This window comes from Zalophus californianus, chromosome 2 (genome assembly GCF_009762305.2).
Source record: "Zalophus californianus isolate mZalCal1 chromosome 2, mZalCal1.pri.v2, whole genome shotgun sequence".
Lineage (NCBI taxonomy): Eukaryota > Metazoa > Chordata > Mammalia > Carnivora > Otariidae > Zalophus > Zalophus californianus.
The window spans coordinates 135962306-135977956 of record NC_045596.1 but is presented as its reverse complement, the minus strand read 5'-3'; the positions used below and the strand labels follow the sequence as shown (position 1 = coordinate 135977956).

Here is a 15651-nt window from a genome sequence, read left to right as displayed (position 1 = left end):
AAAATTCATATCTTTCCTACATGAAGAAAGCATTCATTCTAGCTCAGTAGCCCCAAAGGTCTTAACTTGTTCCAGCATCAATTCTAAAGTCTAAAGTCCAAAGTCTTATCTAAATGTCATCTAAATTAGATATGGGAAAGACTCAGGTTTGACTCACACAGAGGCAAAATTCCTCTCTAGCTGTGAACCTATGAAATCAAATATGTTATGTGCTTCCAAAATAAAATGGTGGGTCAGGCAGAGGATACACATCCTATTTCAAAAGGGAGAAATAAGAGAGGAGGAAGTGGTGATGAGTCCCAAACAAGTCTAAAATCTAGCAAAGCAAACTCCATGAGACTTTAAGTCTTGAGAATAATCCTCATTGACTTAATGTTCTGACTTCAGGCCCCACTGTAGTGGTGGTCCTGCCCCCGCAGCTCTGCACGGTGAAGGTTTCATTTCCAAGGCTCTGGGTAATGTCCCAGCCCTTTTCAAACTGAGACAGTCGCCCTAATGATCCTGAATCAACTTTGGAGTCATTTTTCCTTTATCTTGAAGAATAATGCACGTTCACAGATAAAGAGCTGTGTAGTCTTATCCTATAAAATTCAAGAAGTCCAACAACCTTCCTTCATTTCAGCCTGTCTCCATCTCCTTCAGTTCAAACTGTCAGTGTCCCTTCTGGGTAGCTGATTAGTTCTGTGGTGCACAACATGCTAATATCCTTATCACATGGCTGGTCTTCCACACCGTTAATGTTCTTTTCTGAATATGCATTCCCATTTTGTGTGTGTGTGTGTGTGTATTATAGACAGGCCAAGATTTTTCCAAATCTTTATGTTCTGGGTCCTTTTGCTTAACAATTCCTCCTTCAATCTATTTCTTTCTGCTTCCACTTTACTATAAGCAATCAGGAAGAACCAAATCACTTCTTCAACACTTTCCTTATAAATCTCAGCTGAATATCCAATTTCATCATTCTCAAGTTCTACTTTCCACAAAACACTAGAACACTAACACAGTTTAACTAAATTCTCTGTTGCTTTATAGTAAGGAAATGTCTTTCCTCCAGTTTCTAATAATATATCCCCCATTGCCATCTGAGACCTCATCAGAATGGCCTTTACCAGCCATATTTCTACATTCTGTTCATGATTGTTAACGTATTCTCTAAGAAGATAAAGGCTTCCTCTCCAGCTCTCCTCTTTCATTTCTGAGCTCTCACCAGGATGGCCTTTATCGGCCCTAACTCAGCAATAATGGATTTTTCTAGCATGCACCTCAAAACGCCTCAAGCCTCTGTGCCTTACCCAGTTGCAAAGCCTCATCCACACTTTTAGAAATTTGTTGTAGCAGCACCTCATTTCTAGTACCAATGATGTTTTAGTCAGTTTGGGGTACTTTAACAAAATATCACAGACAGGATGGCTTAAACAACAGAAATGTATTTATCACACTTCTGGAAGCTAGGAAGTCAGAGATCAGGATGTCAACATGTTTAGGTTCTGGAGAGAGCCCTCTTTCTAGTTTGCAGACTGACATCATCTTGCTCTGTCCTCAAATGGCAAAGAGAGAGAGAGAGAGAGAGAGAGATCATCGCTCTTATGTCTCTTCTTTTAAGGACACTTATCTAATCCATGAAGGCTCACCTTCATAACCTAATTTCTTCCCAAAGGCCCCACCTCCAAACACCATTATAATGGGGATTAGAACTTCAACACATGAATTTGGTGGGGGCGGGCAGGGACACAAACATTTAGTACATAACAATTGCTAAAAATATTTTATCAGTAACTAAAGGTAAGAGACATTTTCTAAAACTTTACCAGAAGTAAGAAAATGCTATCAAAAGAGGCATTTATTTCAGGGGGAAAAAAATCAAGAATGCCTTCTCCCAGCTTGGAAAGTTACACAATTTTTCTTTATCAATTGTCAATGATCCCAATTAGGAACTAAACATAAATGTCACAACCCTCACTCTATGTAGCTCTGTATATACACTAGAATTCAGTTTTTCAAGACTCTTTGGCCAAGGAAATCTGTGGATGCTGTCTGGCATTTCTATACCCAGGTATACACTCCACCCTTCTCTACCTGCTTTCTATCCCAGAAGGCTGGCTAATATGGCTTCTGGTTGGTTAGGCCAATGAAAAGCCTGACTGGAGATTGCACGAAGAAGGAGCATGAGACCAGAGTGTATATTCCCCCCCTACCTTCCCACCCTCAATTCCCCCACTCCCCCTCCATGTCTGCTATTTTGTAGGTGACCAGCTGTTTCTTTAGATCAGAGGTGACAGAACATCACAAGACACACCTCTCCACATAACTCCCTCCTACCCAGATAGAACAGTGACAACAGCCTCATTGATACTCTCCCCATATTACTGCACTATCCCTTGTGACCAATTTCTGTTTTACTGTAAACAGTCTCTTTATTGCACCCTCCTTGACTTACTCTAATTGAAATTTATTCCTTTCCTTCTGGGATCCAGACTAATATAAACTCTCTCTTCACATGGAAGCCTAGCATAACCGAAATGTAAATTAGTAACTGAAACAGGGACATAGCTACACCCATCCCTTCTCTCATCTTTGAAGAGGCTCCCTAAACACTTTTTGAAAGTCAGGGTACCCAATTATAAGCACCCCACTGCTTGACTATAATTACCTTAAGGATAGGAGCCATGTATTTCCTCTCTATTTCCTTCATAAGGTTGTACAAAGTGTACTGAACATAGCAGCTTGCGAATAATACTGAATCTGATCACATGGTGTCTAGAACCCAACTCATGACAGACCTAGTTCCTTACTGAATTTTTTTTCACCCATCATTTCTGTCTTGCAGGTATGCAATGGACATTTTGGGAGTGGTTTTTTGATTCACAGATTTTGGTCTTGCCTTGTTTTACCTTCCTTTTGTATTTCTACCTTTGTGCTCACAAATTATTTCCCATTCTTCTAATTACTATCTCCATTTCCACGATTTCATCCCTGCTCCATTTGTCAACTCCTGCATAAAACACATCCAAATCAGAAAAAATGGGTAAGATTTAAGGGGCTCCTATTTTCAGATTTTCATGTGTTTTTCCAAAACCAAGTTAAGAAGAGCAACCAATCTTTTAAAATGCCATCTGAAAGCATAGTTGTCAGGTTGTTTTTTTTTTTTTTTTCCTCTAAGCTTTTAAGCTCTTCAAAAAAAGGTGGAGGACTTTGGTTTTTGAAATATGGTCTGCAGTATATATGGTGTGCACAGAATTCTTAATAAATATGTTTTTTTCTGTATGTCCTGGCCACTAGAAGTGCTATACCTTTAATACTGTATTAATTCTGTCAAACAATTAGACATCCTGTATATCCTATAATGAAATTATGCATTTATGTTTCAATTTCGCCTAGAAGAATCAAACAGCCTACAGATCCGAACAATAGGATACCAGAGAAGGAGGAAAACAGAAAATTTAGTATTCAGAAACACATTCTATCTTTTAAAGAAAAAATTTCTAAAACTGAAAGTAGGGGAAGTAATGTTAAAATCTTTAATATAGAATTTCTATAATATACTTATAAAAGACAAGTAGGAGGTATCCTGTGGCTCATTTTAGCTTTTCCAAACTACATTTTGAAAACAGAAAACTTCAAAGTAGTATCATCTCTCAAACACATCTAAGCATTAGGTCTATTCAGAAACTGTCCTTGCTCTGGTTGTAAATCTTTACTAAATGTGTCAATTCTATTTCTCTGTGCCTCCCATCTCCCAATATGAATGTGACCACTGTTTATGAACAGGTATGTTTTACTGAGCTATTTATGTGAAGTTCAGAGAAAAACTAAATCCTCTGATACTTGTGTAAGAACAGCATTCAATCTTTTCTTACAAGGGTCAGTCTGGGATAATAGAAAACAACTAACTATAAAGGAATTCATAAACTAGTAAATGATGGCTTGTGTTAGATTTATGCTTTGCGTCCATGAAAACCCTCTGTCAGCTGTAACACAATGCAAGATGTCATTTCAACAGCACATTCTATGTGTGAGTTTATATATTAATTATATGGTGAGGAGGTTATAATTTTAGTTTCTTTTCTGTTAAGCATCTCTTACCTTCCAACTGGAAAAACAAATACTTATAATCCAGTTAGAAAAACAAGGTCTTAATAATCTTGCCCACTATTATTATGAAGCACTAAGTACTTGATCATAAGTTTGGGATGTTGATTTTCACAAGTAAAATTCCAATACAACTAATCCCTAGAGATGTTGAAGTTACTCTGTTCTGGAATTTTATTTCAAAAAACATAGTTTCTATTATTGAGACATCACAAAAGTTTTGGAAAATGCTTTTGTTTTATTTTGTTTTACTTATTTATTTTTTATTATGTTATGTTAATCACCATACATTACATCATTAGTTTTTGATGTAGTGTTCCATGATTCATTGTTGGTGTATAACACCCAGTGCTCCATGCAGAACGTGCCCTCTTTAATACCCATCACCAGGCTAACTCATCCCCCCCACCCCCTCCCCTCCAGAACCCTCTGTTTGTTTCTCAGAGTCCATAGTCTCTCATGGTTCATCTCCCCATCCAGTTACAGCAATGCTGTTTTTATTACAGGTTAGAGTGTCTGACTAATCCCATGTTCAAACACACCCAATCTGTGGGGGGAGTAGCTCAGTGGTAGAGCATCTGATGGCAAATACACCCAGTCTACACTTACTACTTCCCACTTGCATCCACTGATATACATGAAATGCTTGTTTTAAAATTTGGGGAGGTGTAGAAGAGAGGGTGTGAGCAAAGAGATCATGTAGGGATGGAGAGGGAGCCTCAGGGACACTTCCCAGCTGGTAGTATGGGGGCTGATCTCAGTGGTTAAATACTGAAAGTCATCAGTAAAGACAGCTGTTCAGGTGAGAATCTATGAAGACTCTGGGGAAGGGTGGTACTATATTAAGACTCAGGAGATAAAATAATTGTTATTCTGCAAATATTATGAGGTTCTTTCATTCCCAGCTTTGGAGTATTAACACTCTTGGCATTGACCTTAGCTTTAATACAGGTTATTAATTGCCATTATGGGATTCCTTCAGTAGCATCTCAGAAAGCAGAGTCTGGATGGAATAACATGGCAGATGCTATGAGGTGACAATAACTGGGGAATTGCTCTGTAAGAATCTCTGTGACCAGACCTATTTGGGAACTGAGCAAGAGATATGGGGAAATCAACCATTAGTCAGATGCAAGAAATGCAGCCTGGTCTTATGGGTTATGGAAGTCTTTGCGCAGCTCTTTATTAGACTTCATGGTATTTCAACCATGTTTCTCTCTAAATACCTGTTCTTTCCTCCTCTTTGCCAAATAACTTCCTTTGCAAGTCTCTTGAATCGCCATGATATAAACTGTGACTGCAATTCTCCATGTCTTTAGATATCCATGTCCTAAAGTCTGCCTCAAAATTTTCTGTTACTTTTAGTGAAAATTCTTGAGTAAAACAGGTATCTATTTCAAATCCCATCATCTGTGCAGAGGTCCAAATCACCCAGCACACCATGGCTCACTGCCCCATGCCCTCAGTGAGAACTGAAACGGCACCTCTAAAGAAGATGGAGTGAGCTAGACTGCCTTCATTCCTAACAATGTGAGAGATTTGGTGATTGGGTAAGGGGTGTACCCCCCGTAGATCCTGATGGCAGAAGTGAAAGCAAAATAAAAATGTAAATTTCCATTACAAGTGTGATATCTGCTGCATTCACAAGGGGAAAAGTCCTGCCACATTTGAGTAACATGATGTGCTTATTTAAAAAACTAGGAATAGTGGCTATACAGAAAAATTGATAATTTGTTTTTTGTTCTTCCCATTTACGAATTGTAATAATCTGCTGTCCCCTAGGAAATATCATATTGGATTCATAATGGGAAAATGATGTTCCTTAAGGTATAAAGCATAAGCAAGGTCTGTTTATTGAGAATTTACTGTTTGCCTGGTAACAAACACACATTTAACTTCTATCCTCCAAGCAAGGTAGTGCTCTTGTTCTCTTCCTTCTAACAAAGGAATTGAAAGTCATGGAAGTCAAGGACTTTACATAAGGTCACCTATTATATTGAAAAACGGGATCATGAAACTAAATCGGCCTAGGTTGAAAACCTTTACTTCATAAACAACTTCCCTTGTGTGAATCACTTCAGGACCTCACTTTGTACTGCTTAAAGTACAAAAGCAGTAATTAAAGTTGAACATCTTAAAAACTTCCATAATGAACTAAATCGATTACACTTCAGAAAAATAAAATAATTTGTGAATGAAAAACATTGCTCTGATTCTCCTCAACAAATCCAACAACAAATCCACACAATACCATATGGAGAGGTCACACTTTCCTACCTTATTAATTTCCTAGTAAAAGAAGTGATTCCAAGAGTAAGTTTTAACTCTCATTTCTTACAGTCTGCAACTTCCTACACATATTCTGACAAATATTAGACAAACTATGTTAGGCCTAGTCCGGGGCAGGATTTTATTATACTAAGGAAGCATGAAAGTTGAGAGCCTCGTAAATATTAATCACAGACTAATGAACAGTGGGAGATTTTTGAATATCAATCTGTACTGGGGGAAATTTTGAATTAGAGACACTACTTCCTACCCAATAAATCAGTAGTGAAAAATTGAAGGCATTCTCGTGCATCTGCTTATGTAGCTAGATCTCTAGTCCTAAAGGAGCACGCAGCATGGATGCCAAAATAGATGTGATTTTATCGCCCCACATGGAGCTTTTGCATTTTTAACCAGACCCTTTCTTAAAATTTTAATTACCTTCAAAAGAGGCTCGATTGTATTACAGAAAACTTGAGTGCATTCTTTAGTATTAGAGTTAAAATAGTTCATGAGTATTTAGAGTTTGTCACATTCTTCTTCATTAGCATTCAAAAAACATTGCCCAAAGGGACTGGAAGACTCAAGGTTAAGAGAGGAGCTGAAATGCCAAAACTTGATTGGCTTATTGCTTTTATTAAATGTGCATATTTCTGCTTTTGTCTCTGGGAACATGTACAATGCATAACATAAAAAGACAGTATCTTCCATCATTTTTCAAAATTTCATAAATAATACCAGATACAGTCATATACACACTTACATATCTTTAATGATTGTCCATTAATAGAAAAATATCCCTTTACAGTAATTAGAGTTAATTATTTATTAAGACAAGTATGAGAGTGGATAGTGATATTTAGGATTTTATGATATTTTTGAAGTTGACAAAAAATAATGGAACTCAGTTTTTGGTTTGAGGGTTTTGTTTTGTTTTTTTTGTATGCTTTAATATTCAGATAGTATTTAAAACCTATGCTAGGCATTAATATTTTAATAGAAACACTTATATGAATGCTTCTTCATACTATTATAATCAAAGCAAAAATTTTATCCTAAATAAGTATGATGGGAGCTGCGTTTACTGAAATTACACAAACACAGGTATTAAGGACACCGGAAAAGAGAAAAACCGAGGAAATAAGCCAGAAATGGAGAATGTCATTCTGAAATACACCAGAAATATTATTTTCAAAATGATTACTTTATTCCATCTCATGTAAATAGAAAAAGCAATAATTACTAAGTTAAGTAATAGTATAACAGGATGCTATAATTAAGCATTAATCACTAAGTTTTCCATTTTTATTACTAAAGTTCCTAAGCTCATTGAAAGCAGGGAGAGTTATGTTGATCTACAATATATTCCCAGTGCCTCAATAAATATTTATTTGTTCAATAAATATTTAAAACCTTTTTTTAAAAGAGTAGGTATACATTGTAGTTTTTCTTTTGTATAGTTGTAATCTCTCTAAATACAACAAATAAATAGTCTCTTCACAAATGTTCAAAGATAGCTAAAATTATAACATGGTTTCCCAACTATGTGTAATATAATAACATAGAAGTTACAACTTTACATCTATTTCAGGAAAATATTTGTGCTGATGCACCTGCTGCCTTCCACAGTTACAACACAAAGACTGATTTTTTGAGAACATTCATCTTATCTTTTCTATAATATTAAAGATGAGTTTATTTTTTGGGCTTGCTATATGCTTATATTTGAAATTTTAAGGAGCTGTTACCCTGAATGCACTATATTTATGTATTATGTGTGGAAATGGTCATTTTTTACATAAATACAATTTTGTGTAAGAATTAATACATTGAAAATGAATTGCACAGGTGACAATAACATAATTGGCTATCTTCAGAGTTTTTGTTTTACTGTGCCACAAGTCATCTTATTTTTATTTTTTTTCATTTATGAGCACATTCAATATAACAATAGACTCCTTTTTTTAAATATATATTCATGGAGCCTTTGAAAACACTAGGTTGTGTTTTAATCGATACTATTAACAAAAACAAAAGTAAGAGTCCTTCAAAATTTTATTGGCCAGTATCCATTTTGGATATAATTTTGTGTACTAGTTTCCATCTCATTTTATCTTATCTAACTTACTTATTTTTGCTAAGAGCCCACTGGTGTTATAAGTCATAGTTTCTAAATATATTTATACTTGCCACAGGGACTTATAATAATTTGCAGCTAGTATTCAGGACAAATGCTTTGAAAAGCACAGAAGTAATTAAAGAGACCACCAAAACAAATAAGAAATATTTACTTTTAAAATAACTTTAACAGGGGCGCCTGGGTGGCTCAGTCGTTAAATATCTGCCTTCAGCTCAGGTCATGATCCCAGGGTCCTGGGATCGAGCCCCGCATTGGGCTCCCTACTCAGCTGGAAGCCTGCTTCTCCTTGTCCCACTCCCCCTGCTTGTGTTCCTTCTCTCGCTTTGTCTCTCTCTCTCTGTCAAGTAAATAAATAAAATCTTTTAAAAAATAAAATAAAATAACTTTAACAGAAAACATCATAAATCTTTAAGGTTCATTGTTGTTCAATATAAGATAACCAATATAATGCACTAAAAATGATAATATAAGCATGGCAAGGTTGAAAAATGTAACGTCTATGTAAAACTTGTAATAAAATAAGTGTTAAAATCATAAAAGTAGTTAATCAAGGTAATCTTAAAATTTAATAAATAGAAGTTTAATAGTTCCATACAAAAAAACTCCAAAACAAACAAGCAAACAAAAGAAACAACTGCATTTATTAAGGTAGTCCTAAAAGACAGATTAAAATGAGAAAGATGTGGTTAATTTTCTAAGTAGCAATGAGTGTCAGACTTTTCTGATGGTCATAAGACAAAATAAGAAGTAAATGAAACAAGTAAAATAGATATATATTCAAGTCTTTTGTTGTTGTTGTTGACGTTAGTAGCAGTAAACCAAGCTTATTCAATATCAGAAGGATTCGAGACATACAAAATAATGTTTACATTTTTATGTATGGTAAAAGTAAAATCTGTTGTTCCAGTTACCTAGATGTATTGCTTTTAATTATTTTGTTTTCTACACCATGAGTTACAATTGTTGGCTGTAATGTAAGAATGACCTAGAGAAAGGAGAAGAAAGGAGCACAATTTAAGGTTTAATCCAAAATGATGATGACACAAATTGCAGCATAGCCTGACAATTAAGGCCTAGATTAGTGACGGCCTTTTCCACCTGCCCACAATATGTTTTCATATGGGAACCACTCTATAGTTTCCTGTCTAACTTTGGTTTTCATCTTTTCAGGTTTGGATTTATTCTTCATAAAGATGAAGCTGCACTACAAAAAATTGATCTTGAAACCATGTCATACATCAAGACGATTAACTTGATGGACTATAAGTGCATTCCTCAGTCATTGGCATACACACACTTGGGAGGATATTACTTCATTGGCTGCAAACCTGACAGCACTGGGGCAATTCCACCACAGCTCATGGTGGATGGTGTAACCGACTCGGTCATTGGATTCAATAGTGATGTGACAGGCACTCCATATGTCTCTCCAGATGGACACTATCTTGTCAGCATTAATGATGTGAAAGGCCTTGTAAGGGTCCAGTACATTACCATCCGAGGAGAAATCCAGGAGGCTTTTGATATTCACACAAATCTGCACATATCTGATCTGGCATTTCAGCCATCCTTTACTGAAGCCCACCAATACAACATCTATGGTAGCTCAAGCACACAGACCGATGTGCTCTTTGTGGAGCTCTCCTCTGGGAAGGTTAAGATGATAAAGAGTCTTAAGGAACCACTCAAGGCAGAAGAATGGCCTTGGAACCAGAAGAACAGGCAAATCCAGGACAGTGGCTTGTTTGGTCAATACCTGATGACACCTTCCAAGGATTCTCTCTTTATACTAGATGGACGACTCAATAAGTTAAACTGTGAGATCACTGAAGTTGAGAAAGGAAATACAGTCATTTGGGTTGGGGATGCCTAGGAGCCCTATTAGATTATTATTGAATGAAGAGTTTTCCAGTACATTGCACTTAATCCATTGTTTAAATTTACAGCTTAACTTTTCAAGATTATACCCTAGTCGAGCACAAGTTATTTGGTTGGCCCAAATAAAATAGATTTTTTTTTGCAAAGATACACACAATTAGTAATATTGGTTGATTAGAAATATTTAACACAACATTAATTAAGAAACTACATCAATCACAGGAATCAAATCTATAATGCATTTTAAGCCAAAAAAATAGAAATTTAAATACATAAAAAATAACTGCAGGGAATTTCAGAAGACTTTAAGCACCATTTCATTTTGGGGGTGGCTTATCTCTTATTTTTTCCTCTGTCTTTTGGTATGCTTAAACTAGAAATAAAAAAGTGTTGTGGAACTTTAAAATTCTTACTTCAAAATATTCTGTCCCATCCACTGTTTATAATCTTTTGTGCCTTGAAGGGAATGTCACAAGAGGAAAAGGTACGCTACACGCTGCATACTGAACACCCTCATAACTCTAAATCTTTTGTCATTAGAAAAGTTTAACATCTCTTGCACCAAATCCTGTCTTTAGCATTGGTTTAAACCTCAAAGAAATGTCATTTGAAGGCATAAGTTGGCCCTAGGTTGTATACAGGTGACAAACTCTATTTGATACTTAACTGTATGGTTTGCAGCATGCTATGGAAAATGGGGAGGAAGGGAGGAAAATAATTATGGAAAAATGTTTGCAATGTATTCTCTACTCATTTTGCTTTTAATCATTGGAGTGCATTGTATTTTTAATGCAAGTTTGTCTCAGATGTCAGCTGCTTACAAATGTTTATTATTAGCAGAACAAATTTCTTTCTTTTCATGTAGTCCAGTGTTGAATCAGCAGGAACATTCAGTTTTAAAAAAAAGAAATATCATTCGTGTCTGCTTAGAGTAAACCACATATAGGGAAATTAACACCAGAGAGAAAATACTGGCTAGAGAACTGATGAGTATTAGTTGTTTAGGAGAATTAGTAGCAGAAACTGGGAATAAGGGATAACTCCACAGTGGTGAGTTAAGACATACTTTACTCTTGCCTTGGCAATTTAAATATAACACATCAAAGAACTTCATTTCTTAAGAACTTTCCTAAATGACTTCTGTTCAACTCCTCCATAATCCTTAAATGACCCTCTCATTAACTGTGTGCTGTGGTTTGAAACCTAACTAATTCTCTTATTTGAGACACTGTATAGAAGTAAAAATTACTGCTTCTTTTTTTTAAAGGGCAAATAAAAGGCTAGTAAAATTGGATTAAAACTAGAGAGTTGGTTTATTGAAATAAGCAGATAATTATCTAGGCTTAAAGTAATAACTTACATGTTTGGAGAATCTTTTTACTTATTTTTTTTAATTGTTGCTAAAAATGCTAATGGGCTATTGAAATGACCTCCATTTACTGAAGGTAATCCAAGAAGGTCTTTTTTAAATACAAATTTTACTCAAGTTTAAATTGTATAAAACTGCTTAGAAACCTGAAATTTTATAGTGTGTAATATCTTATGTATATATAGCATCCTGAGCTGTGTGATACAGTAGATTTCTTCTTAGCTTAAGGAAACATTATTGGAGGTAGATTTAATAAACAACAAAAATCAGCTTATGTTTCTACTTAACCTGCTTTCCTTTTTAGCAGTTTTCTCCCTTGTGACCATGAACCATATAAAGTGTCTAATGATTTAATGTAAGTCCGTCTCATACATCCTTCTTTGGTAGCTTACACCATATGGATGCTCTGTCTGTAGACACTGCTTGATAAAAGGAGAATAAACCTCTTAAATTTTAACCCTTGAGAGTCCAGTCAATGTTTTAACGTGCATACTGATGTTTGGTTTTGTCTTTCCTCCCAGTTCTTCCAACATAGTCTGGTGTTCTGCATTATTTTGAAAGTTGATCTGATGGGGTAAAGGCCAAGTCAAGTGAGATCAATCAAGGAAAGGCATTTTGTTTGTCTTTTTATATAAACTATAAATTGTATTGCAAATAATGATCTCATCAATAATGTGGGTATGTGTAAAAACTGAAAGTTTAGAAAAACCAGGATGGGGCACCTGGGTGGCTCAGTTGGTAAGGGTCTGACCGGCTCAAGTCATGATCTCAGGGTCCTGGGATCAAGCCCTGCCTAGGACTCCATATTCAGCAGGGATTCTGCTTCTCTCTCTCCCTCTGCCCCTTCCTCTGCCTCTCCCTGCTTGTACTCTTTCTCTTTCTGTGTCTTAAATAAAATCTTAAAAAAAAAGAAGAAGAAAAGAAAAACCAGGATGAAATTATGAGGTAACTGCAAAAAACAAAAACAAACAAACAAAAAAACTTCTAACATCAAATAGTAGATTTGTTATAAGCAGGGACAAGAGTGAAACAATAGTGAGGCAAGGCATTGGAATGAGAAAAGGTCTTAATACAAGACAATTAAATCAAAAGTATATATTATGAAACAGGGCATATTAAGGAACCAGACATGAAATGCAACTGAATAAATATGAGATGTAATAAACGAGACAAACATGAGCAGTCTCATATAAGACATCATTGATAGACATAGGAAAACCATGAAGGAGAAACAGATTTGGGTCAGATAATAAGAATTTAGATAAAAGACAAATTAAATGAAAATATTGGGCAATGGAATACACTCCCAGAGAAGCGTCATCACGTGTGGCAAACCAACAGCCTTCTGTTTAATTGTATCTATGTAAAGTTGAAATACTTTTTAAAAAGTGCAATTTAGACTTTATCACTTTTCAGACGCCCACTCAAAACTTCTTCACGGGATTTTCTTTTGAGAAATAAGTTAATTTGACTGGATTTTACATTCACTAGTGAAGATTTTACAGGATGAAACAATATGATCATAGCTGACATCATATTATGTAAATTTTAAGGTGAAAAAATTTTAAGAATACTGCTATCATGGAAATCAATACAAGATGAAAATGGACAACCCAATGTCACCACCTTAAAAAGCCATCAGAGCTACTTCTAATGTCACTTGTTCATCTATCTACCATTTATGTGTTCCTGTATGAATGGAAAAAGAGAACAAAAATAACACCTCATCAAAAGCCGATCTTCACTTTCCTTCCAAAACCCCTCTAATATCATTTACTTCTCCTGGGAAATTTCATACACAGAAATGTATTCTGAAAGTCATGAAGTAGAAGTTCTTGTTTGCAGTCTTAAGTCATGGTAACTTTTCCCATCTTCCCAGAAGACTAAGTCTTACCAGACCATCTGAGCATGTTTTTATTTGTTTGTCTGTTTGTTGCATTTAATAAATTATCTAGTCCTTTTAGTAATTGGAAAAGCACTTAGCTTTTCAATAATATTTATCAGCAAAATGTACCTGTCTCAGTGGTATTTAATGAATACACCACAGCTATTTTACAGTGATTTACAGGCACACTTGATGAATCAGAAAAGTTTTAATTGTTCTTTTATTCTAGAGTTTAGTAATGATAAAATTCTCAATGTTTGGAGATTCGTGTTTAGATACATGATTAAATTTTGTATGTAGTATAATTTGGCTGAAATTGAGAAAGAACATACTAAACTACCAAACATATTCTGTTTTGGTATTTGATAAATGTTTTGAAGACTGTCTGCAAATACACATTTCACCACTTTTTTTTTTTAAGATTTTATTTATTTTTCAACAGAGAGAGAGAGACAGTGAGAGAGGGAACACAAGCAGGGGGAATGGGAGAGGGAGAAGCAGGCTTCCCGCAGAGCAGGGAGCCGGATGTGGGACTCGATCCCAGGACCCTAAGATCATGACCTGAGCTGAAGGCAGACACTTAACGACTGAGCCACCCAGGCACCCACATTTCACCACTTTTAAAAGAATCAAAATTGTTTTAGTATCAAAAGAATATACTATTACTTCAATTAAAAATGACTGTTATTCATGTGTATAAATTATTTTTGCACTTCCAAAGAAAATCACAATGTTCTTTTAAACCTGGATCTAAATACTTGTCCAGTGTTACAAAGTCCAAGAGAAAAGTCTCATGATAATCAAGATAGGGACTCAATATACATGAAAACATATAGCTATTAGACATAAATCATCCCTGAATTACTTTACTGTGCCTCAGCTTACCCACCTACTTTCAAACGAGTTTTGCTCCTAATTCAAGTGCTGTACTATGGTCAGAATAATTAGCAAAGAATAGCAAAGCATTCAACATTTGAGCTTGTGAATATAATTCATGACTTTCTCTACATCAATAAATGTCCTTTTGATACATTAATTGTTCTTGAGGGAAATAATATAAATAGAGCAAAAGTAAATATACAGATTAAATATATTATATTAGCATATAGCATATTAATTTTGAATAATTTTAAAAAATTTGATTATTGACAGAAATATTATATGATTTCATTTTGGTGCAACTGTGCCATGTGCCATGGGGTTTTACAAATTGCAGCAACTAGACAGCTCACTGTGTGTGTGTGTGTGTGTGTGTGTGTGTGTGTGTGTGTGTGTTCATTGGGCATATGCAAAAATGGAAGCATATCTGGAAATACTGGAGAATTAAATTTTAATATCCAGACATATCCCATTTTAGAAGGTCTGTTAGATCTAGAAGGATAAGATTGATTGTCAAAGTATTTAAAAATATATACTACATAGAAGTAAGGAATATCAAAGAAACAAAATAGTAATGGGACTTGATTCTGGAAACTCTATTAGAGCAAGTAAATTAAGAATATATATGTATAGGATCTGAATAATGTAATATTAATGTTTAACAAATGAATATCTGTGTGTGTATATACACACACATATATATACATTTATATACACATATACATATCACTTCCTTGATATTTTTTCAAAACTACTAGTATGTTTTAAAATCAATTAAAAACACAAATTTAATAAAGAAAATAATATATGTCATTCTTTTTTATGGCTGAGTAATATTGTGTGTGTGTGTGTGTGTGTGTGTGTGTGTACACACACCACTTCTTTATCCATTCATCAGCTGATGGACACTTGGGCTGTTTCCATAATTTGGCTATTGTAGATAATGCTGCTACAAATATCAGGGTGCATGTATCCTTTTGAATTAGTATTTTTGTATTCTTTGGGTAAATACATAATAGTGCTGGATCATAGGGTAGTTCTATTTTTAACTTTCGAGGAAACTCCATACTCTTTTCCAGAATGGCTGCACCAGTTTGCATTCCCACCAACAATGCAAGAGGATTCCCCTTTCTTCACATCCTC

General features: G+C 35.1%; 1 protein-coding gene across 2 annotated transcripts in view; it reads left to right on the top strand.

Moving 5' to 3' along the window:
* Positions 1 to 12181, top strand: part of FSTL5 (follistatin like 5) — a 741602-nt gene extending 729421 nt beyond the window's left edge. For both annotated transcript variants that reach the window (XM_027597352.2, XM_027597351.2), the window contains exon 16: positions 9668 to 12181. In XM_027597352.2, coding sequence (XP_027453153.2) covers positions 9668 to 10370 — 703 coding nt within the window. In that variant the 3' untranslated portion in view covers positions 10371 to 12181. The remainder of the gene's footprint in view (positions 1 to 9667) is intronic.
* Positions 12182 to 15651: the final 3470 nt, after the last annotated feature.